This window comes from Hordeum vulgare, chromosome 4H (genome assembly GCF_904849725.1).
Source record: "Hordeum vulgare subsp. vulgare chromosome 4H, MorexV3_pseudomolecules_assembly, whole genome shotgun sequence".
NCBI classification, from domain to species: domain Eukaryota; kingdom Viridiplantae; phylum Streptophyta; class Magnoliopsida; order Poales; family Poaceae; genus Hordeum; species Hordeum vulgare.
This window is the reverse complement of record NC_058521.1, coordinates 557,628,451-557,653,933: the sequence shown is the minus strand read 5'-3', so window position 1 is coordinate 557,653,933 and position 25,483 is coordinate 557,628,451. Positions and strand designations below refer to the sequence as shown.

Here is a 25,483-nt window from a genome sequence, read left to right as displayed (position 1 = left end):
TTCTTTGCCTAAAAATAGTATTGATTCTTGCGATAAGTGCAAACATGCTTACATATCCAAGTATTTTCCGCCGGCTAAGATCATCTCCTTACGTAACGATATCATGAATTTCAAGCAATGTGATCATGAACACGTTGCACAATCTTGGGAGAGGATGAAGCTTATGATTAGAAATTGTCCCCCTCATGGATTGAGTTTGTGGATGATTATACAAATCTTTTATGCTAGCTTGAATTCGCTTCTCGCAATATCTTGGACTCCGCCTCAGGTGGAACGTTCATGGAAATCCCGTTAGGAGACGCTACAAAACTCCTAGACAATATCATGACCAACTACTCTCAGTGGCACACTGAAAGGTCACCTGCTAGCAAAAAGGTACACACTATAGAAGAAATTAACTCGCTTAGCGCTAAGATGGACGATTTGATGAATTTGGTTGCTAGTAGAAATGCTACTGTAGATCCTAATGACGTGCCACTATCTTCTTTGATTTTGAGTAGCAACGCTAGTTTGGATGTGAATTTTGTTGGTAGGAACAATTTTGGCAACAACAATGCTTTTAGAGGAAACTATGTTCCTAGGCGTTTTCGTAGTAACTCCTCTAACAATTATGGCAATTCCTACAACAACACTTATGGAAATCACAACAAATTACCCTCTGATTTAGAGAGTAATATCAAAGAGTTCATCAACTCTCAAAAGATTTTCAATGCGTCCATAGAGGAAAAACTACTCAAAATAGATGATTTGGCTAAGAGCGTTGATAGGATGTCTTGTGATATTGATGATTTTAAAGTTAGATGTGCTCCTCCCAAGGTCAACTTGGATGAAACTTTGAAAGCTATGTGTGTCTCCATTAATGAGAGCAAAGAAAGAACCGCCCAAGTTCGCGCTAGGCATGAATGGTTCAAAAGGGTGCGTTCTAGTGATACAAATCACGAAGATCTTAAAGTGCTTGGTGTGTCTCCTCTTGAATCTTTGTTTTTGCGTGTCAAACCTATTGATGAAGGGGCTGGATATGTATCCACTTTGGTTGAAAAACGCCCCAATGATTTGGAGTCCACCTATCTTGATGATAAAGGTGTGGAGAGTGGAGTAGAAGAAATCAAAATTTTGGGTAGTAATGAAACTCCCACTTTGGATTTCAAGGAATTCAATTATGATAATTGCTCCTTGTTTGAATGCATTTCTTTGATGCAATCCATTGCAAACTCTCCACATACTTATAGCCAAAGCAAAGCCTTTACCGCGCATATCGTAGATGCTATGATGAAATCTCTTCAAGACAAGCTCGAATTAGAAGTCTCTATACCTAGAAAACTTCATGATGAGTGGGAACCTACTATCAAAATCAAGATCAAAAACTATGAGTGCAATGCTTTGTGTGATTTGGGTGCTAGTGTTTCCGCGATTCCAAAGTCTTTATGTGATATTCTTGGTTTTCATGAGATTGAAGAGTGTTCTCTTAATTTGCATCTTGCGGATTCTATTGTCAAGAAACACATGGGAAGGATCGATGATGTTCTTATTGTTGCAAATAAGAACTATGTACCCGTGGATTTCATTGTACTTGACATAGATTGCACTCCTTCATGTCCCATTATTCTTGGTAGACCTTTCCTAAGGACTATTGGTGCTATCATCGATATGAAGGAAGGGAATATTAGATTTCAATTTCCTTTAAAGAAGGGCATGGAGCACTTTTCTAGAAAGAAAATAAGATTGCCTTATGAATCTATGATGAGGGCTACTTATGGTTTGAGCACCAAAGATGACTATACGTGATTCCATCACCTTTCGCCTAGCTAAGGACGTTAAACAAAAGCGCTTGTTGGGAGGCAACCCAACGAATCTATCCTTTTTTATTCTGTTTTGTGTTTTCCACACTTTCATAATTCTGTTATGATTGTGTTTTTTGTGTTTCTTTTTGCGTTTGTGCCAAGCAAAACCGTTATGATTAGTCTTGGGGATGATCGTTTGGTCATGTTGGAAAAGACAGAAACTTTCTGCTCACGAAAAGAATTTTCATTTTTTTGTCTGTAAGAGATTTTGAGTTGATTCTGATTTCTAAGCAAATTCTTAAGACTGTAGTAATTTGTTAGAATTTTTGAAGTAACAGAATTATACGAAATATACATATTACTAGAGACTGGTCTGCTGTTAACAGATTCTGTTTCTGTTGTGTTGGTTGCTTATTTTGATGAAACTATGGATAGTATCGGGGGGTATTAGCCATGGGAGATTGAATATACAGTAACCCAACATCAGCATAAGTAGAATTTAAGTTTGCTACAGTACCTAAGGAAGTGGTGGTTTGCTTTCTTATACTAATGTTATCACGAGTTCCTGCTTAAGTTTCGTGTTGTGAAGTTTTCAAGTTGTGGGTGAAGTTCTTATGGACAAAAAGATAAAGAGTGTCAAGAGCTCAAGCTTGGGGATGCCCAAGGAAACCCAAGAGATTCAAGGATGTCGTAAAAGCCTAAGCTTGGGGATGCCCCGAGAAGGCATCCCCTCTCTCGTCTTCAATCCATCGGTAACGTTACTTGGGGCTATATTTTATTCACCACATGTTATGTGTTTTTGCTTGGAGCATCTTGTATCGTAGAAGTCTTTTATTTTTGTTGTGTCACAATCATCCTTGCTGCACACCTAGAGAGAGAGACATGCCCTCACCGTGATTTTGTCGAGCTTCACTTATATCCTTTGGTAGACAATTCAGCTCACTTGTACTTCACTTATATCTTTTGAGCTAGATACTTTTGCTCTTTGTGCTTCACTTATATCTTTTAGAGCACAACGGTGTGTGGCTTGGTAGTTGATCTATGCTTTGAAAGTAGTCTCAAAAGGGTAGTTATCCAAAGGGATACAAAAACTTCCACCTTCATATGCATTGAATAGTTAGAGAAGTTTGATTCATCTCAATTAGTTTTGAGTTGTGGTTGTGGTAATATTGAAGTTATGCTAGTAAGGTGTTGTGGATCTATAAATACTTGTGTTTAAGTTAGTGATTCTCGTAGCATGCACGTATGGTGAACCGCAATGTGATGAAATCTGAGCATGATTAATCTATTGATTGTCATCCTTTGCGTAGCGGTTGGGATCGCGCGATGGTTTATACCTACCAACCCTTCCCCTAGGAGTATGTGTTAAATGCTTTGTTTCGATTACTAATAAAACTTTTGCAACAAGTATATGAGTTCTTCAGGACTAATGTTGAGTCCATGGTTTAGATGCACTTTCACCTTCCATCATCACTATCCTCTTAGTGTCGTGCAACTTTCACTGGTGCACAAAACCCACCATTAGCCTCCCTCGAAACAGCCACCATACCTACCTACTGTGGCTTTTTCGAAATCATTCTGAGATATATTGCCATGCAACTACCACCATGACATGTGCCACCACGTCTACATTGCCATTGCATGATGGTAAGATAGCTAGCATGATGTTTCCATTAATGTCTATGCCATGCTAGATCATTGTCACGGTACACTACCGAAGGCATTCCATATAGAGTCATCATTGCTCTAAGTTTTGAGTTGAAAGTGTGATGATCATCATTGACGGAAGCATTGTCCGATGTGAGGAAATAAAATAGGCCAAAGATGCCCACCAAAAAAAAGGCCAAAGAGCCCACCAAAAGAATGAGAGAAAAAGAGACAAGGGACAATGCTACCACCTTTCCACACTTGTGCATATTAAGCACCATGATCTTCATGATTGAGAGTCTCTCATTTTGTCACCACCATATAGCTAGTGGGAAATTTCATTATATAACTTGGATTGTATATTCCAATGATAGGCTTCCTCAAAATTGCCTTAGGTCTTCGTGAGCAAGGAAGTTGGATGCACACCCACTAGTTTTCTTTAAGAGCTTTCACATACTCTTAGATCTAGTGCATCATTTGTATGGCAAACCCTACTCATTCACATTGATATCTATTGATGAGCATCTCCATAGCTCATTGATATGCCTAGTTAATGTGACCATCTTCTCCTTTTTTGTCTTGCAACCTCCACGACACTCCACACCACTTATAGTGCTAAAACCATGGCTCACGCTCATGTATTGCGTGAGACTTGAAAAGGTTTGAGAAAGTAAAGGTGTGAAAAAATTACTTGGCCAATACCGGGGTTGTGCATGATATAATTCATTGTGCAATGATGATAGAGCATAGCCAGACTATATGGTTTTGTAGGGATAACTTTCTTTTGGCCTTGTTATTTTGGAAGTTCATGATTACCTTGCTAGTTTGCTTGAATTATTATTGTTTCCACGTCAATAGCAAACTATTGTTTTGAATCTAATGGATCTGAACATTCACGTCACATTACAAAGGACATCTACGCTAGGTAGCATGAAAGCATCAAAAATTCATTCTTTATCACTTCCCTACTCGAGGACGAGCAGGAGTTAAGCTTGGGGATGCTTGATACGTCTCAAATGTATCTATAATTTTTGATAGTTTCATGCTGTTATCTTGTCATCTTTGGATGTTTTATGTACCTTTTATATCTTTTTGGGACTAACTTATATAATTTAGTGCCGAGTGTCAGTTCCTATTTTTCTGTGTTTTTGGCTCTTTTCAGATCTGATTTTGGAACGGAGTCCAAACGGAATAAAATCCCTAAAATAAATTTTTCCCGAACGGAAGAAGATCAGGGGGCTTGAGGGCCAAGCCAGGAGGGCTATAGGGGGCCCACAAGCCCACTATCCGCCACCAGGGGGCGGCGGCCAGCAGGCTTATGGCTTCCCTGGCGCCCCCTGACCTAGCTCCTTCGCCTATATATTCCCTAAAATACAGAAAAAATGAAGGGATCCACGAAAATACTTTTCCGCTACCGCAAGCTTCCGTTTCCGCGAGATCTCATCTGGAGACCCTTCCCGGTGCTCTGTCGGAGGGGACTTTGGAGTTGGAGGGCTTCTACATCAACATCATCGCCCCTCCGATGACTCGTGAGTAGTTCACTTCAGACCTACGGGTCCGTAGTTAGTAGCTAGATGGCTTCTTCTCTCTCTTGGATCTTCAATACAAAGTTCTCCATGATCTTCATGCAGATCTATCCGATGTAATCCTCTTTGGCGATGTGTTTGTCGAGATCCGATGAATTGTGGATTTGTGATCAGATTATCTATGAAATATATTTGAGTCTTTGCTGATTTCTTATATGCATGATTTGATATCCTTGTAAGTCTCTTCGAGTCTTGGGTTTTGTTTGGCCAACTAGATCTATGATCCTTGCAATGGGAGAAGTGCTTGGTTTTGGGTTCTTACCGTGTGGTGACCTTTCCCAATGACAGTAGAGTCAGCAAGGCACACATCATGTAGTTTCCATCAAGGGTAACAAGGTGGGCTTTGTCGTAGATATGAGATTGTCCATCTACATCATGTCCTCTTGCTTAAGGCGTTACTCTGTTCTTTTGGACTTAATACACTAGATGCATGCTGGATAGCGGTCGACGTGTGGAGTAATAGTAGTAGATGCAGAAAGTATCGGTCTACTTGTTTTGGACGTGATGCCTATATATATAATCATTTCCATAGATGACGTCACGACTTTGCGCGGTTCTATCAATTGCTCGACAATAATTTGTTCACCCACCGTCTACTTGCTTTCATGAGAGAAGCCACTAGTAAACACTACGGCCCCCGGGTCTATTCACACCTATCGTTTCCAATTTCGCTTTCACTTTGCTTTGTTACTTTGTTGCTTTCAGTTCTCACTTGGCGAACAATCTATAAGGGATTGACAACCCCTTCATAGCATTGGGAGCAAGCTTTTTGTGTTTATGCACGCACTTGTGATACTCCTTCACTGGATCGATACCTTGGTTCTCAAAACTGAGGGAAATACTTACCACCACTGCGCTACATCACCCTTTCCGCTTCGAGGGACACCAATGCAAGGCTCCAAGGCCGCGGGGAAATCCTTTGCATATTTTCCTAGGAAGTCCCTAAAGGCATAGCCGTAGCAGAAGGATTCCAGGTGCCGTTGCTGAGGAGAACCAAGACGTCTTCCGTCAGCACGTATTTCGGGCGCCGTTGGAAGGTCTTTTGTTGCAGTAGCAAAAGTGCACATGGATCTGAATGTAGCAGACCCGCTGACTAAACCTATTCCACGGGCAAAACAAGATCAACACCAGAACTGTATGGATGTTCGATTTATTACAATGTAAATCGCATGGCGATGTGAGGACTAGATTATTGACTCTAGTGCAAGTGGGAGACTGCTGGAAATATGCCCTAGAGGCAATGATAAATAGTTATTATTATATTTCCTGTTTAAAGAATGAAAACATAGATACATGTGTGGATACAAAGACAGAACAATGTCCCTAGCAAGCCTCTAGTTGGCTAGCCAATTGATCAAGGATAGTCAAGGTTTTCTGACTATGTGCAAGTGTTGTCACTTTATGACTGGATCACATCATTAGGAGAATCATGTGAGGGACTAGACTCAAACTATGAATGTAGCATATTGATCGTGTCATTTATTGCTATTGTTTTCTACGTGTCAAGTATTTATTCCTATGATCATGAAATCATATAACTCACTCGCACCGGAGGAATACCTTGTGTGCATCAAACGTCACAACGTAACTGGGTGAGTATAAAGGTGTTCTACAGGTATCTCCGAAGGTGTCCGTTGAGTTAGCATGGATCAAGACTGGGATTAGTCACTCCATGTGACGGAGAGTTATCTCGGGGCCTACTCGGTAATACAACATCACACACAAGCCTTGCAAGCAATGTGACTAAGTGTAAGTCACGGGATCTTGTATTACGGAACGAGTAAAGAGACTTGCCGATAACGAGATTGAAATAGGTATGCGGATACCGACGATCGAATCTCGAGAAAGTAACATACCGAAGGACAAAGGGAATGACATACGGGATTATATGAATCCTTGACACTGAGGTTCAACCAAGAAGATCTTCGGAGAATATGTAGGATCCAATATGGCCATCCACGTCCCGCTATTGGATATTGACCGAGGAGTACCTTGGGGCATGTCTACATTGCTTTAGTATAGTTGAGTTATATGTGTGGTTACCGAATGTTGTTCGGAGTCCCGGATGAGATCACGGACGTCAAGAGGGTTTCCAGAATGGTCGGGAAACGAAGATTGATATATAGGATGGCTTCATTTGGTTACCGGAAGGTTTTCGGGCATTACCAAGATTGTACCGGGAGTGACGAATGGGTTTCGGAAGTTCACCGGGAGGGGGGCAACCCACCCGGGGAAGCCGAATGGCCCTTGTGGCGGGCACCAGCCCTTAGTGGGCTGGTGGGACAGCCCAAGAGGGCCTATGCGCCAAGTGAAGAAAACCAAAGAAAGAAAAAAAGGGGAGGTGGGAAGGAAGAGAAGGACTCCACTTTCCAATCCTAATTGGACTAGGAATCCTCCTCTCCTCCTAGCCGCCGCACCCTTGAGGTCTTAGACCTAAAGGAAAGCCTCTTCCCCCTCCCTCCTATATATAGTGGTGGTCTAGGGCTGATTTGAGACAACCTTTTCCACGTGCAACTCAGATCTAGACACCATAGTTTTACCTCTAGATCGTATTTCTGCGGAGCTCGGGCGAAGCCCTACAGGAGTAGATCCTCACCACCACCGGAGCCCCGTCACGCTGCCGGAGAACTCATCTACTTCTCCGTCTTACTTGCTGGATCAAAAAGGCCGAGATCATCGTCGAGCTGTACGTGTGCTGAATGCGGAGGTGCCGTCCGTTCGACACTAGATCAGAACGAATCGTGGGACGCATCGCGAGACGGTTCGTGGGACGGTTCATGGGGATGATCAAGGGACGTGAAGATGTTCCACTACATCAACCGCGTTTCTTAACGCTTCCTACTGTGCGATCTACAAGGGTATGTAGATCCAAATCTGCTCTCGTAGATGGACATCACCATGATAGGTCTTCGATTGCGTAGGAATTTTTTTGTTTCCCATGCAACGTTCCCCATCAGTGTCGTGAGTAGTCCCCCTTGGACCATGAGTCCATGAACAGTAGCTATGTGATATCTTCTCTCCAATCTTGTGCTTCAATGGTTAGTCCTTGTGAGCTGCCCTACATGATCAAGGCATCTATGTAATTCTCTTTCTATTACTATGCTCGGTTTGTTGGGATCCGATGGATTATGAGATTATGTTCAGATTGTTATGAGTTATATATTTGATTATCCTTTTATATTATGTTCCTTAGTGATTCATGCATGTTCTCCGTTGCTTTTGATTGCTTTGGCCAAGTAGTAGATTGTAACTCCAAGAGGGACCGTTATGCATGATTGTGGGTTCATGCCCCTCGATGTCTAGCTTGAGTGACAGAAACATGAGACTAGGGGATGTGCTTGTTGCCACCAGGGAGAAAACAACGGTGCTTCTGACCACGGTTGCAAGGATTGTTTACCTTTACGCATAGTTTGTTAATGCATTTGTCCGTTGCTTTGAGTTTACACTTTGGGTGGGGCTCGCAACTTAATGCCGGAGAGATGTTCTGGATAGATATCTCAAGGTGGATGATTAGTAAGTAGATACTGATGAATAAACGGTTTACTTTTCTTGGCGTACTACCCATTACAATTGAACCTCTAACTATCAAGTAGCATAATTAGCATTGCGGGGCGATCATAATTCTGCCCAACTGTGATTTGTTTACCCAAGCATAGTTGTTTATCGTCTTTTGGGAGAGAGACATCACTAGTGAACATCATGTGACTCCGGTCCATATCACCATCATTGTTTACACCTCCATCATTATTAATTTCCCGCTTGTGGTTTGATCCTTTGTAGACTACAAGGTCGGAGAGATTCACAACCTCTCTGTACTCATTGGGAGCAAAGTTATTTGTTGTGTGTGCAGGTCCACGTCTTCTGCTGACCAGGACAGGATACACCTACTTGTTGAGCCTAGGAGTCCTTCTGGTTTGATGAACCTTACAGTCTGTGTGTAAGGGAAATCTGCTGGTGACTACATCTCCACCTTCCACTTGGGGTAACCAACAAGGGGCGAGAAGTATATCCATCAAATTGTCATCAGTAACCAATAGCAGGACCTGGGTGCCCATATTGGGTCCTACATTTTCTATGAAGATCTTCATCGGTCGAACCACGATGTCAAGGATTCAATCAATCCCGTATCCTATTCCCTTTGTCCATCGATATGTTACTTGCCCGAGATTCGATCGACGGTATCTGCATACCTAGTTCAATCTCGGTTCCGTCAAGTATCTTTACTCATTCTGTAATACAAGATCCTGTGACTAGTCACATTGCTTGCAAGCTTCTTGTGATGTTGTATTACCGAGTGGATCCTATAGATACCTTTCCGTCATACGGAGTGAAAATCCCAGTCTCGATTCACGCCAACCTAAAAGACACCCTTGGAGATACCTATAGAGCACCTTTATACTCACCCAGTTACGTTGTGACATTTGATACACACAAGGCATTCCTTCCGTGTCCGGGAGTTGCATGATTTCATGGTCATAGGAACAAATACTTGACATGCAAAAAACGATAGCCATAAAATGACACGATCATACGCTACGTTCATAGTTTGGGTCTTGTCCATCACATCATTCTCCTAATGATGTGATCCCGTTACCAAATGACAACTCATGTCTACGGCCAGGAAACCTTGTCCATCTTTTGGTCAATGAGCTAGTCCATTAGAGGCTCACTCGTAACATTGTGTTTGTATATGTATCCACACATGTATCTGAGTTTCCAATCAATATAATTATAGCATGGATAATAGACGATTATCATGAACAACGAAATACGATAATAACTAATTTATTATTGCATGTAGAGCGTATTTCCAACTGTTTCAAGGATATACCTTTCAACTCAAGGATGTACTCCATGCGAGCAAGAGAATGCATGCCCTTCTAACTCATATGCCCAAGGCTCTTGTGCTAGAATTCCACTAAAGTGTATTTTTCAACAATGTTCAACACCTCATTGCACAACCTGGTTTTAGTCACATAGAGATTACCTTGCCTACTTCCTCGAGCCACAATTAAACAACCTTTTGTGAGATTCCACTTTCCTTCAATAAAATAACTAGGATGTTTGATATCATCAAGCTTGCCCATTGATAATAAATTCGGCCTTATGTCAGGAACATGTCTCACATCATCGAGCACCAATGTGCAAACCGTGTTTGTTTCAATGCATATAGAGCCCCTTTCAGCAATTGTTGATGAACCACTATTTTGCATCCTTACATGGCCAGTAACACCACTAGTGTAATATGTGAAATACTCCTTGTGTGATGTAATGTGGAAGGTACACCTGAATCCACAACCCAACTCATTGCATCATCACGAACATCACTATATCATTCATCATCTTTAATGACTAGGTAGTCCTCATCTGTTGCAGTCATGGTTGAGTTGCTCTCAACCTTTTGCTAAGTTTTCTTTGCAAGTTTCCCTTATACAAGGTCTAATTTGTACTTCCTGCACTCGCTCTTTATTTGTGTTGGATTGCCACATTGAAAGCAAGTAATATCTTTTCTCTATTTTGACTTTATCTTCCCTGGATTTATTTCAGCCTCGCTGAAGTCTTGTATTGCCGCGTCCATGGTTCTCATTCTTCCCATGAATTTCATCCACATACGCATCATAATAAGAGGCGTCACCCTTTTACTTCTTTCCGTCTTCTTCATTCAGCATACTGTTCTTCACTATCTCCATAGTGAGCTTCCCATTTGTAGCTGAATTGCAAAGTGACACACCAAGCGTGTTCCAACTACCACACATGGAATTCAGCAGCAATAATGCTTTCACATCATCCTCAAAGTTGATCTTCATGGCAGAAAGTTGATTTATGTTACATTAGAAAACATTCAAGTGCTCAATCACAGTTGTGCCATCTCGGTGCTCAAGCTTTGCAAGTCTTTTGATCATGAGGCCTTATTCATTGATGTCTTCCTCTCATACATAGACCCAACTTCTGGCACATCTCATAAGCATTTTTGTCATTTGCAGCATGATGAAATATATTGTGGTTGATCTACAACCGAATCATACCTACTGCCTTTCTGTGCAGCACTCTCCATTCTTCTTCCATGACTCCCGTGGGCATCTTGTCTTTCAAAATTGGCTCATACAAATCCTCGCAATAAAGGATGTCTACCATCATGGGCTTTCATAATGAGTAATTGGAAGTATCAAGTTTTATCATGCCACTTGTGGTAGCGGTGTCTTCCAAAGCCATTGTGAGAAGCACTTCCAGCAACAATTAAGCAACTGGGATTAGCAACCTCCTAAGCAACCAAGCTTTGATACCACCCTGTTGGGAATTAGCACACAAATGAACATGTGGTTAACTATAAACTCTAGTGTAAACAAAGTAATCTTAGCACCACATCATGTACTAACTCAAGGATCGTTGCTTAGCATGGAAGGAAACATATGCAACAACATATATGGAGGAAAAATGTTACTCAGCATACAAGACACTCCTCAGACAAGTGTCTTGTGGCAGGAGTAACTTTCTAGACAGTATCAAGCATCAACAAAGAGACACCATATTTTTACGTGGAAACCCCCTCAACTTGAGGGGGAAAACCACGGGCCGAATCCAGCCAAATCCTCTTCCATTATTATGAAATGTGAGATACAACAAGTTTCTTCTCTAGATAGCACTAGAGGATCTCATACATCAAGATTTCAGAATCTGGATGAACACAACAAGATTTAAGGCTCAAGAGCTAGGGATTGGAACAATCTCACCAAAGATGGTGGAACTACAACTTGAAAGAGACAAGGTAGTGGATCTCGACCATCACAACCTTGGGGAGGAGCTCCCTTTGCTTCTCCCTTCTATCTTTCTCTTCTTCCCTTTCTCACTTAGTTTTCTCTCTTCTTCTCCAATGGAGACTGAGCTGATTTTCATGACACTAGGTGGTGGCTACTGGATGGAGGGTAAAACATCCCCATCCACTCACGTGTAAAGACCAAAATTACCCTAGGTCATAACCCTAATGGGTAGTGGGCTTCTCCATCTCTTTGGGCTGCGTGAAAGGCTTAAAATGGTCATATCTTCACAACCCACTTGAGGAGGATATCCCAACACCCCCCTTGCGGCGATGGTGACTATAACAACAAAAACATGATCAGCTAGAGTGCCATATTTTGTTGAAGCGTCATGCCGGCAGTGCAAGAGCATGCTAGTGGCCCTACAAACAGAACGACTATCATGAGGAAAAGGGGGTAAACACTGTCAAGAGTTTCTGTGGTATTGATACTAATTGGAATGCAGATACTGGTATCACCAACGACATCACGGGGGTTTTCAACAAGCTAAAAATGTGGGAAAAAATACAATGGAGTAGATCAAGTGCACATGAGAGATGAATTTGGTATGGCTATTACCCATATCGGTAGTTCAATTGTTAATGATATGTGAATCTCAATTGTTACAAAACCTCATGAAAGGTTTGCTTCTAAGCTATATTTTGCATGTATGTCAAGCATAAAAAAAATCTTTTTTTTGTTCACCGATTTACTCTTGACAATAATTTTCTTATAGAGTTTTATTCGTATTATTATTTGATTACAGACTTGAAAACAAGGAAAATCATTCTTACACTACAAGAAATAAGCTCGTTTATGACAAAAATAACGACGACGGTTTAATTGGTCATAGATCTATGACAAAAAATTACAAAAGGGTCATTAGGTGTCTAAGGGGGTCAAAACCCTAGAATTTTTTGACCATATCTATAAAGAAGGTCGTAATCACATTGCACAAAATGGTCACTAGCATGTGTAGCTTTAATATTGCTTGCATTGTAGGTCCTCCATGACAAAATTAAGAAGGTCATATGTTTAAATAGAGGTGACTGGGCAAGCAACTCGAGAATTTCGCATACGTGTCTTGTATAGGTGTCGACAAGGCCACAAAGTATAAGTACATTGACAGGTTATGATTTATATTTTCTTGATTGCCCTCAATATTTTGGGCAGTCTTTCCTACCCAAATCATTGCCCCATGAAAAACATTATCTCTATGTGCCTATTAAATCATCCTCAGCAAATTTTGAAAGAGTGCCCAAACTTTTTCTACCCAAATAGAGATAATAGGCAATGTATAGGGCATGAAAATATTGAGGGCAAAGAGTGCCCAAACTTTTCCTATTATTTTTGAGGGCATGTTGCAAAGCAAGTGCTATCTATACTCCTCATATTTCCCTCAAACTTTTTGGGCACTCTTCTATATCCAAATAATTGCCACATGACAATATTCAACTCCGTTTGCCTAGTAAATCTTCCTTGGAAAATTTCCAAAGTTTCTATCCACGAAAAAGCTTTGTGAAGGAAGTACTATCTAGCGTTATATACAATGACCTTAGATTTTTTTCAAATCTTTTATATGCTCAATTAATCACTCTCCACTAAAGTAGAGCTTTATCCAGCAATCCATGTGAGCTCATCATACAATCTTTTATTCTGGTCATATTTTTAGTTTGTGAAGCAACTCTATTTTATATTGCTTAATTATTGTTGAAACTTTACCAGGGAATGTTTCTAAATATATTTCTTAATTTGAGATCATTTCATTTAGCCAATGGCTATCAATAATTTTTCAAGTGTCTGTCTAGAGTAGAGCATTGTGAAGTAAGTACCACTTTGGTATGTCCAAATGGTATCCAATTTTTACAGTGCTTTCCTATACCCAAATGAATATCCTCCACCAAATTTCAGCTCAATCCATTAATATATTTGAGCCCAGCTTCAACTTCCATATATCTGTTCATTGTGGTACTTTGCAAAGAAGGTACCAACTAGGCTCCTCCATTTGAGCTGAAAATTTGCCAAGACAGTCTACTTAGTATATGATCATTCTCAGCCAAAAATCAGGCCCATTGGCCTTGTGCATTTCCTGGACCACTAATCAAATAGTTGGCTACTAATTCATGTTTGAGCTTAGTCCATTCTCGTCGTGAGATTCTTATGTTATATTATTCTTCCTAACACCTACAGAGGGAGTGACCAACCCACCATACATGCCTAGTCCACCCAGAACGTGTGGCAGCGCCACTGTCTCATGGTGACCACGCGTTTGGCATGCTAGTTTATGAGCTCTGGAGTTGGGCCCTCGACCACCATGCAAACCACGACGTCTCACCACCACACAACGTATCTTTGATTAAATATGTACTTGTGTACCTAAAAATGTTTTTTAGAAAAAACACGAGCAAACTATGAGGCAGGTGCAGTTCAAATTTAACCCGCTTCCACATGAATCGGTAGAAATTTAGAACAAACTATGCTATGAATGTTGCCATAACAGTGCTCATTTGGCTTGAAAGCATGGATCTTCGTACACGATAGCTCATTTCTGAGAACACTTTTCAAGACATATGTCGTAGTATACTATTATTATTTTTCATGGATACTAGGTCACATATAATTACACACTGCAAAGGTTTTCAATTTATTTGATTTTTCTTTGAATTTCTTATCTCGGTTTCAAAATGCGGTCAAGTTTGCTAGTATGACCATTCTTATCTAGGCGTGGAATCTTGTGAACGTTTTGGTATATCTATGATTTAATGTATACTTGTGTACCTAAAAATGATTTTTGGAAAAAAATAAAGAGCAAACTATAAGGCAGCTACAGTTCAAATATGACCCGCTTCCAAGTGAATCGATGGAAATTTTTCTTTTTCACGAGATGTGGATCAAAGCTGTTGACACCCAACCATTGGGTCAATTGTACATTAAATATGACCTTGTATTTTAGAAAATTAATTTGGTCCAATTTTGCAACAAATATATTTTAGGTCCTTCACAAAAAACTCATTTTGGCAACTTGAAAAATGAAAAATGGAATTTCCGTCCAAAGAAAGTGGAAACTTTCTTAGGCAACATTGTGTCATACCAAGATGCACCTTTGTGTAGAGTATGATATCATTTGAACAAACTATGCCATAAATGTTCTAAAAAATTTGTAAATATGATTTTTATTTTAGGTTAGGCACTATATTTGTGATAAATGAAGTTGAATTTTTATATACATAAAATAAATAATTAATTATTTAACAGAACAAGATGGAAAATAAAAATATATTATTTATTTATAAAACAAACTAGACCCATGTGAAAATTGGGATCTCAAACAAAACGCAAAGAAAAGAGCGGGCGATGGCCAAAATTTCAAAGAAGTATGGTGGGTCATCAATTTTCCCCCACACGTATAACCTAAAAATAGCCACCACAACGCCGCCACTCTCCCAAATCCAATCGCCTCGCAACTCTAACCCTTGCCGCCACTCTCCCAGATCCAGTCCCCTCCCTCCTTCATGAACCTATGACAAGCGCCCACCGGTGCTCACGCTGTTGGAGAGGATGGCGTCGCCTCACTGGCTTGGTATGGGGCGTGTGCTCCCTAGAACTTAGGCACTGGATCTCTCTTCCTCCTTGTACGACAACTGAAAAACCTCTACCAAGGCGACGGGCCGCCTGCTAGACGTCCCCGATCCGCGGCGCCGCCTAGCAGCGCTGGTACATGTTGTGGCAATAAAAGTCCTTCCCTGGCGCGTAGGAATTCTTCTTGTTACTTCTCTGGTTTGCATCGGTTTTTTCCTTGAAGAGGAAAGGGTGATGCAGCACAGGAGTAGTAAGTATTTCCCTCAGTTTGAGAACCAAGGTATCGAACCAAAAGGAGGGCCTCGTCAAGTCCAAAGTACCTGCGCAAAAACAAACAACTTGCACCCAACGCTTCAAAGGGGTTGTCAATCCCTTCAAGATTGTTTGCAAAAGTGAGATCTGAAGGCGGAAAGTGCAACGAAGTAAAAAGTGTAAGGCTGAAAATATGGTGTGGCGTAGACCCTGGGGACCATAGTGTTCACTAGAGGCTTCTCTCATAATAGCAAATATCACGGTGGGTGAACAAATTACTGTGGAGCAATTGATAGAACCGCGCAAAGTCATGACGATATCTAAGGCAATGATCTAGCATATAGGCATCACGTCGGAGACAAGTAGACCGATATTTTCTGCATCTACTACTATTACTCCACACATCAACCGCTATCCAGCATGCATCTAGTGTATTGAGTTCATGACGAATAGAGTAACACTTTAAGCAAGATGACATGATGTAGAGGGATAATATCAAACAAATGATGAAAACCCCATCTTTTTACCCTTGATGGCAACAACACTATACGTGCCTCGCTACCCCTTCTGTCACTGGGTGAGGTCACCGCACGGTATGAACCCAAAACCAAGCACTTCTCCCATTGCAAGAATCATAGATCTAGTTGCCAAACAAAACCCACAACTCGAAGAGAATTACATGGATATGAAATCATGCATAAGAGAGATCAGAAGAAACTCAAATAAGATTCATAGACAATCTGATCATAAATCCACAATTCATCGGATCTCGACAAACACACCGCAAAACAAGATTACATCGGATAGATCTCCATGAAGATCATGGAGAACTTTGTATTGAAGATCCAAGAGAGAGAAGAAGCCATCTAGTTACTAGCTATGGACCCGTAGGTATATGGTGAACTACTCACGCATCATCGCAGAGGTCATGGTGTTGATGGAGAAGCTTTCCGTGTCCGAATCCCCCCTCCAGCAGGGCACCAGGACGTGCCCCAGATGGGATCTTGCGGAGACAGAAGCTTGCGGCGGCGGAAAAGTGATTACGATGCTCCCCTGATTTTTTGTAGAGTTTTTGGGGATATATAGGCGCAAACCCTAGGGCAGACGTTGCCCAGGGAGCCCACAAGCCTGGACAGCACGGCCCCCTGCCCTCGCCATGAGGGCTTGTGGGGTCCCTGAGGACCCCCTGCCTTGGTTCTCAAGTCTCCCGATCTTCTTCCGTTCCGAAAAAAATCTTTTCGGAAGTTTTATTCCGTTTGGCCTCCTTTCAAAATCCTACTCTGAAAGGGGTCAAAAACATGGAAAAACAGGATCTGGCACTTGGCACTGGATTAATAAGTTAGTCCCAGAAAATAAATAAAAGGCATGCAAAACATCCAAAGTTTGACAAGATAATAGCATGAAACCATCAAAAATTATAGATACGTTGGAGATGTATCAAGCATCCCCAAGCTTAACTCCTGATCGTCCTCGAGTAAGGAAGTGCTAAAGAATGAATTTTTGATGTGGAATGCTACCTAGCATAGTTGTCCTTTGCAACTTCTTTCACGTAGCATGAACGTTCAGATCCGTAAGATTCAAAACAATAGTTTGCTATTGACTTGAAAACAATAATACTTCAAGCAAACTAGCAAAGTAGTCATGAACTTTCAAAATAACAAGGCCAAAGAAAGTTATCCCTACAAAATCATATAGTCTGGCTATGCTCCATCATCCTCACATAACTAATGTAAATCATGCACAACCCCGGAATTGGCCAAGTAATTGTTTTCACACTCTTACTTCCTCAAACTTGTTATAACTATCACGCAATACATGAGCGCGAGCCATGGATATCGCACTATAGGTGGAATAGAGTGTGGTGGTGGTTGTGAGACAAAAAGGAGGAGATGGTCACATTGACTCGGCGTATCAATTGGCTATGGATATGCCCATTAATAGATATCAACGTGAATGAGTAGGGATTGCCATACAAGAGATGCATTAGAGCTATAAGTATGTGATAGCTCAAAAGGAAAACTAGTGGGTGTGCATCCAACTTGCTTGCTCATGAAGACCTAGGGCAATTTTGAGGAAGCCCATCATTGGAATATACAAGCCAAGTTATATAAAAGGTTCCCACTAGCATATGCTAGTGACAAAGCAAGAAGCTCTCAATCATGAAGAACATGGTGCTAATATGAAGCACAAGTGTGGAAAAAGATAGTAGCATTGTCGATCCCTTCTCTCTTTTTCTCTCATTTTTTTTATTTGGGCTCTTTGGCCTCTTTTTTTCTTTTCTCTTTTCTCCTTTTTTTTTGGGCTCTTTGGCCTCTTTTTTTTATTTCCTCACATGGGACAATGCTCTAATAATATTGATCACCACACTTTTTAGTTACTCAAAGCTCAAAGATCACAATGATGATGACTCCATGGGGAATGCCTCCGGCAGTGTACCGGGATGTGCAACGATCTAGTATGATCATGCAATGGCAATATGAGAGTGACGGCACAAGTCATGAGACGGAACGGTGGTAGTTGCACGGCAATATATCTCGGAATGGCTATGAAAATGCCATAGTAGGTAGGTATGGTGGCTGTTTTGAGGAAGGAATTTGGTGGGTTTGTGCACCGGCGAGAATTGTGCGACACTAGAGAGGCTAGCAATGGTGGAAGGTGAAAGTGCATCTAATCCATGGACTCAACATTAGTCATAAAGAACTCACATACTTGTTGCGAAAGTTTTTATTAGTAATTGAAACAAAGTGCTAAACGCATACTCCGAGGGGAAGGGTTGGTAGGTGTAAACCATCGCGCGATCCCGACCTCAACACAAAGGATGACAATCAATAGATCAATTATGCTCCGACTTCCTAACATAGCGGTTCACCATACGTACATGCTACGGGAATCACTAACTTCAACACAAGTATTTCTAGATTCACAACACCCTACTAACATAGCTTTTAATATTCCCGAATCCATGTCTCAAAACTAATTGAGAGGAATCGAAACTTTTCTTTCTACTCAATGCACATGAAGATGGAAGTTTTTGCATCCTCTTTCGGTACCTAGCACATGGGACTACTTTCATAGCATAAGCCAACTACCAAATCACGCACCGCCGTGCTCTAAATATATAACAGAAGCACAAGAGCAAAAGGTATCTAGCTCAAAGGATATAAGTGAAGCACTAGAGCAAAAGTATCTAGCTCAAAAGATATAAGTGAAGCACTATGAGCATTCTAGCAAAATCACGATGAGTGCATCTCTCTCTCTCTCAAAAGGTGTGCAACAAGGATGATTGTGACACAACAAAAAGAAAAGACTCCTATGATACAAGATGCTCCAAGCAAAACACATATCATGTGGTGAATAAAAATATAGCTCCAAGTAATGTTACCGATGGATTGAAGACGGAAGAGGGGATGCCTTCCCGGGGCATCCCCAAGCTTAGGCTTTTTGGTGTCCTTGAATTTCGCTTGGGGGGCCTTGGGCATCCCCAAGCTTGAGCTCTTTCCACTCCTTGTCTCTTTGTCCATGAGAACGTCACCCAAAACTTGAAAACTTCACAACACAAAACTTAAACAGAAACTTGTGATAACATTAGTACAAGAAAGCAAACTACCACTTCTTTTGGTACTGTAGCAAACTTGAATTCCATCCATATTGATGATGAGATACTGTATTCTCACTTTTCCATGGCTAGTACCCCCCGATACTAACCATAGTTTCATGAAAACAAGCAACCAACTCAATAAAAACAGAATCTGTCAAAAACAGACCAGTCTGTAGCAATCTGTATACTTCGTATACTTCTGTTACCTCAAAAAATCTGAAACATTACGAAGGTCTAGGGAAAAAGGATATCAATCAGCAGAAAAAAGAATAAACTCAAAAGCTCTTTCTTAATAAAAATAAAAAATCATCTCGTGAGCGAAACGTTTCTGCCTTTTTCCAGCAAGGTCAAACAACCATTACCAAGACCAATCATAAAGGTCTTGCTTGGCTCAAACACAAAAAGAAACACAAAAAACACAATAACAACAGAATTGTGAGAGTGTGGACAGAACAAAACATAAATAAAAAGATAAATTCATTGGGTTGCCTCCCAACAAGCGCTATTGTTTAACGCCCTTAGCTAGGCATAATAGCGATAGAATCACGTATCGTCGTCTTTGGTGCTCAAACCATAAGTAGCCCTCATCATGGATTCATAAGGCAATCTTATTTTCTTTCTAGGAAAGTGTTCCATGCCCTTCCTTAAAGGAAATTGAAATCTAATATTCCCTTCCTTCATATCGATGATAGCACCGATAGTCCTTAGGAAAGGTCTACCAAGAATAATAGGGCATGTAGGATTGCAATCAATGTCAAACACAATGAAATCCACGGGTACACAGTTCCTATTTGCAATATTAAGAACATCATTGATCCTTCCCATGGGTTTCTTGATAGTAGAATCAGCAAGATGCAAATTAAGAGAACACTCTTCAATCTCATTAAAACCCAGAATATCAGATGAAGACTTTGGAATCGAAGAAACACTAGCACCCAAATCACACAAAGCATTGCACTCATAGTTTTTGATTTTTATTTTGATGGTAGGTTCCCACTCATCATGAAGCTCTCTAGGGATAGACACTTGCAATTCAAGTTTCTCTTCAAGAGCTTTTATCATAGCTTTGACGATATGATCGGTAAAGGCTTTGTTTTGGCTATAAGCGTGTGGAGAGTTTAACATGGATTGCACCAAATAAATGCATTCAATCAAGGAGCAACTATCATAATTGAATTCCTTGAAATCCACGGTAGTAACTTCATTACTACTCAAAGTTTTAACGTCTTCTACTCCACTTTTAACGCTTTTAGCATCAAGATAGATGGACTCCGAATCATTGGGGCACTTTTCAACCAAAGTGGATTTATATCCAGCCCCATAATCATTAGGTTTGATACAAGAAAACAAAGATTCAATGGGAGTCACACCAAGCACTTTAAGATCTTCGTGATTCTCATCACGAGAACACGCCTTTTTAAGCCATTCATGTCTAGCACGAATTTGGGCGGTTCTTTCTTGGCTCTCAATCATGGAAACACGCATAGCTTTCAAAGTTTCATCCATGTTGATTTTGGGAGGAGCACATCTAACTTTCAAAGCATCAACATCATAAGAAATCCTATCAATGCTCTTAGCCAAATCGTCAATTTTGGGTAGTTTTTCCTCTATGGACGCATTGAAAATCTTTTGAGAGTTGATGAACTCTTTGATATTACTCTCTAGATCGGAGGGTAATCTATTGTAATTTACATGAGTATTGTTGTAGGAGTTGCCAAAATTATTAGAGGAGTTACTAGGAAAAGGCCTAGGAACATAGTTTCCTCTAAAAGCATTGTTGTTGCCAAAGTTATTCCTACCAACAAAATTAACGTCCAAGCTAGCGTTGCTACTCTCAATCAAAGAAGACAAAGGCAAATCATTAGGATCCAAAGGAGCACTTCTACTAGCAACCAAATTCATTAACTCATCCATCTTAGCACTCAATGAGTTAATTTCTTCTATAGCGTGTAGCTTTTTACTAGTAGGTGACCTTTGAGTGTGCCATTGAGAGTAATTTGTCATGATGTTGTCTAAGGGCTTTGTGGCTTCTCCTAATGTGATTTCCATGAACGTTCCACCTAAGGCGGAGTCCAAGATATTTCTAGAAGCAAAATTCAAGCCAGCGTAAAAGATTTAAATAATCATCCAAAGGCTCAAGCCATGAGCGGGACAATTTCTAATCATTAATTTCATTCTCTCCCAAGCTTGTGCAACATGTTCATGATCAAGTTGCTTGAAATGCATGATATCATTACAGAGAGTCATGATCTTAGCCGGCGGAAAATACTTGGATATATAAGCATCTTTGCACTTATCCCAAGAATCGATACTATTTTTGGGCAAAGAAGAAAACCAATTTTTTGCGTGATCTCGCAACGAGAAAGGAAAAAAGCTTCAATTTAATCACGTCATTATCCACATCTTTTTTCTTTTGCATATCGCAAAGCTCAATGAAGGTATTGAGATGGGATGCGACATCTTCACTAGAAAGGCCAGAGAATTGCTCTTTCATAACAAGATTCACCAAAGCGGCATTGATTTCGTATGACCCCGCACTAGTGGCAGGAGCAATCGGAATACTAATAAAATCATTATTTTTAGAATTCGAGAAGTCACAAAGCTTGGTGTTTTCGTTCGTGGTGACTTCAGCAAGCAAGCAAGCACACAAGCAAACAAAAAGCGGGCGAGAAAAAGGGCGAACAAAAAAGGCGAACGAAAAGGCGAAGGAAAAAGGCAAATTGGTGAAGTGGGGGAGAGGAAAACGAGAGGCAACTGGAAAACAAAGTAAATGCAAGAGATGAGTTTGCGACACTTACTTGGATGAACTCTTGAGTTGATCTTCCTTCCCGGCAACGACGCCAGAAATTCTTCTTGTTACTTCTCTGGTTTGCATCGGTTTTTCCCTTAAAGAGGAAAGGGTGATGTAGCACAGGAGCAATATGTATTTCCCTCTGTTTGAGAACCAAGGTATCGAACCAAAAGGAGGGCCTCGTCAAGTCCAAAGTACCTGCGCAAAAACAAACAACTTGGACCCAACGCTTCAAAGGGGTTGTCAATCCCTTCAAGATTGTTTGCAAAAGTGAGATCTGAAGGCGGAAAGTGCAATGAAGTAAAAAGTGTAAGGCTGAAAATATGGTGTGGAGTAGACCCTGGGGGCCATAGTGTTCACTAGAGGCTTCTCTCATAATAGCAAATATCATGGTGGGTGAACAAATTACTGTCGAGCAATTCATAGAACCACGCAAAGTCATGACGATATCTAAGGCAATGATCTAGCATATAGGCATCACGTCTGAGACAAGTAGACCGATACTTTCTGCATCTACTACTATTACTCCACACATCGACCTCTGTCCATCATGCATCTAGTGTATTGAGTTCATGACAAACAGAGTAATGCTTTAAGCAAGATGACATGATGTAGAGGGATAATCTCAAACCAATGATGAAACCCCCATCTTTTTACCCTTGATGGCAACAACACGATACCTGCCTCGCTACCCCTTCTGTCACTGGGTGAGGTCACCGCACGGTATGAACCCAAAACCAAGCACTTCTCCCATTGCAAGAATCATAGATCTAGTTAGCCAAACAAAACCCACAACTCGAAGATAATTACTAGGATATGAAATCATGCATAAGAGAGATCAGAAGAAACTCAAATAAGATTCATAGATAATCTGATCATAAATCCACAATTCATCGGATCTCGACAAACACACCGCAAAAGAAGATTACATCGGATAGATCTCCATGAAGATCATGGAGAACTTTGTATTGAAGATCCAAGAGAGAGAAGAAGCCATCTAGTTACTAGCTATGTACCCGTAGGTCTATGGTGAACTACTCATGCATCATCGGAGAGGTCATGGTGTTGATGGAGAAGCCTTCCGTGTCCGAATCCCCCCTCCGGCAGGGCACCAGGATGTGCCCCAGATGGGATCTTGCGGAGACAGAAGCTTGCGGCGGCGGAAAAGTGATTACGATGCTCCTCTGAATTTTTGTGGAATTTTTGGGGATATATAGGCACAAACCCTAGGGCAGAAGTGGCCCAGGGAGCCCACAAGCCTCGATGGCGCGGGCCCCCCTGGCCGCGCCATGAGGGCTTGTGGGGTCCGTGAGGACCCCCTGCCTTGGTTCTCAAGTCTCTCGATCTTCTTCCGTTCCGGAAAAAATCTTTTCAGAAGTTTAATTCCGTTTGGACTCCGTTCAAAATCCTCCTCTGAAAGGGGTCAAAAACATGGAAAAAACAGGAACTGGCACTTGGCACTGGATTAATAAGTTAGTCCCAGAAAATAAATAAAAGGCATGCAAAACATCCAAAGTTTGACAAGATAATAGCATGAAACCATCAAATATAATAGATACGTTGGAGACGTATCAGTACACTGGAGGTGGGGAACGGCCACAAGATCTGGTTGCCTCTGTCTTCACTGCTAGTTCATCCCAAACTCGCGGTCGCCCTCTTCTTTTTCTACAGATCTGGTGCTTTATTGCCCTCCCCCTATCCTTCTCCATTTACTTCCACAATCCATATTATGATGTATACCTCTCCTTGCAGGCCCCGTCCGCATGTTGCTCCTGTTGTTCCTATGGTCCGTTGCTCTGCCTGCCCCATCTCGCAGCACGACGCCTTTGTACATGGGGGTGCCGACACGAAGTCCTCACCACAACACCCAACCCCTCCATTCTCCCGTCGCTACGCTAATTGATTTGTACCTAGGGGTTCCATTGTGTAGGTGATTGCTGAGGTGAAGTTTTGATTTGTGATTGTTGGATTAGTACGTATTTGAGAAACATTCGTGAAGTTGCTTTTGCTAAAAGTCAAAGATATCACGTCTTCTGGACCTTCTTGATCTTTTTATTTCAGTTATAGTCGCGTGCATATTAGCATTGCCCATGAACATTATGTGATATAGTTCAAAGCTTGGGGCTGGTCACCAGTTCGAGTATTGCATATTGGCATGTTTAACCTTCCATAGTAACTTTCATGTCTGTGTGAAATTAAGTGCATGCAAATTAGATTAGAGAGTGTGCCTTGTAGTCTCTACAAGGAATTTGTATCTCACTTGCACGCATTGCAGTGGAGTCCAGAAAATAATCGTGCTACTAATAACATGGCTCCTCTGTTGTATTAATCAATTTGATGGCTCCATGCTTCTTTATTATTGGTTGATTCATATTACTATTTGTAATTTTGCAATGTATGATATTTGGATTTTTCTTGTAGCTAATGTTTGCTCGATGCTACACTTTGCGATTTGTATAGAAGCTAAAGTAATATGTTTATCAATTTTGTGCCATTTGATATAATTGTTGCACTAGGTGCTCACTTTTCTTTTGCCATCCCACTTTACAAATAAGCATTGATGCAGGTACCAAGAGTACTAGCTTCAAAGAAAAGGATACAAGATCTGAAGCCAAGCTTGCCACACATCGATGGCTGCAAGGCATCGTCACCTGACCCCTACAGCAGCCTGAATGCAGATGGCAGGGAAGCGTCTGACGGAGGATCAGGTCGCCAATCCTACCTTCAGCTGATGTATACTTTGTTCGCCCATGCTATCTTCTTCCTGTTATCTGGTATTATGGAAACAAGCTTATTGGGTTTTTGCATGTTCACTTCAAAATTGTTTGCATCTATTGCTTAACTAGAATTCTAGAACTGGATGACTGAAATCACTATCATTTATTTATTTGTGCTGTGTAACAGGAAATTGAGTATTTGTTCCATAATAATAGATTCCAATATTTATGTGAAGTGTATGTGTGGCTTGGGACCTGAACTCATCATTTGCCTTACCATCTGGTTAAAAGATACTTATCCATTTTGAATGATTATACATGCAACTTTTCTATTTATTGTTAGAATATTGTGTCATATATGTGTATCTATATTTGTTGGATACATCAAGATAAAATTGCATGTGCACAAAGCACTCTCTGTATGAGCTTTGAAAACTTTTATGCTGACATGGTTATATTTATATGTTGTCTTGAATTTGTAAACCTTGTGAGATAACACTTCTAGCGAGGAAGTCGGTACTAGTTCACTATGGTCACATGCAAGATAAATTGTGCTTTGCATGTCATATGGATCCGCTTAACCTTTTATGCTACCACTACTGGGATTAAAAGAATCTAGTTAAATGACTTAACATGTGTATTCATTTAGTTGTCAGTTTTGAGTTGTTTCTTCCTGTTATCTATAACCTTTAGTGTGCATTAGTTTAGTTGCTCGTGTTCTTCCATTTTTGTTATATC

The 25,483-nt window shown here is 40.9% G+C and overlaps 1 protein-coding gene across 1 annotated transcript in view; it reads right to left on the bottom strand.

Moving 5' to 3' along the window:
- Positions 1-23,862, bottom strand: part of LOC123450752 — a 37,003-nt gene extending 13,141 nt beyond the window's left edge. The window contains exon 1 of the mRNA XM_045127855.1: positions 23,769-23,862. Coding sequence (XP_044983790.1) covers positions 23,769-23,862 — 94 coding nt within the window. The remainder of the gene's footprint in view (positions 1-23,768) is intronic.
- Between the last annotated feature and the right edge of the window lie 1,621 nt (positions 23,863-25,483).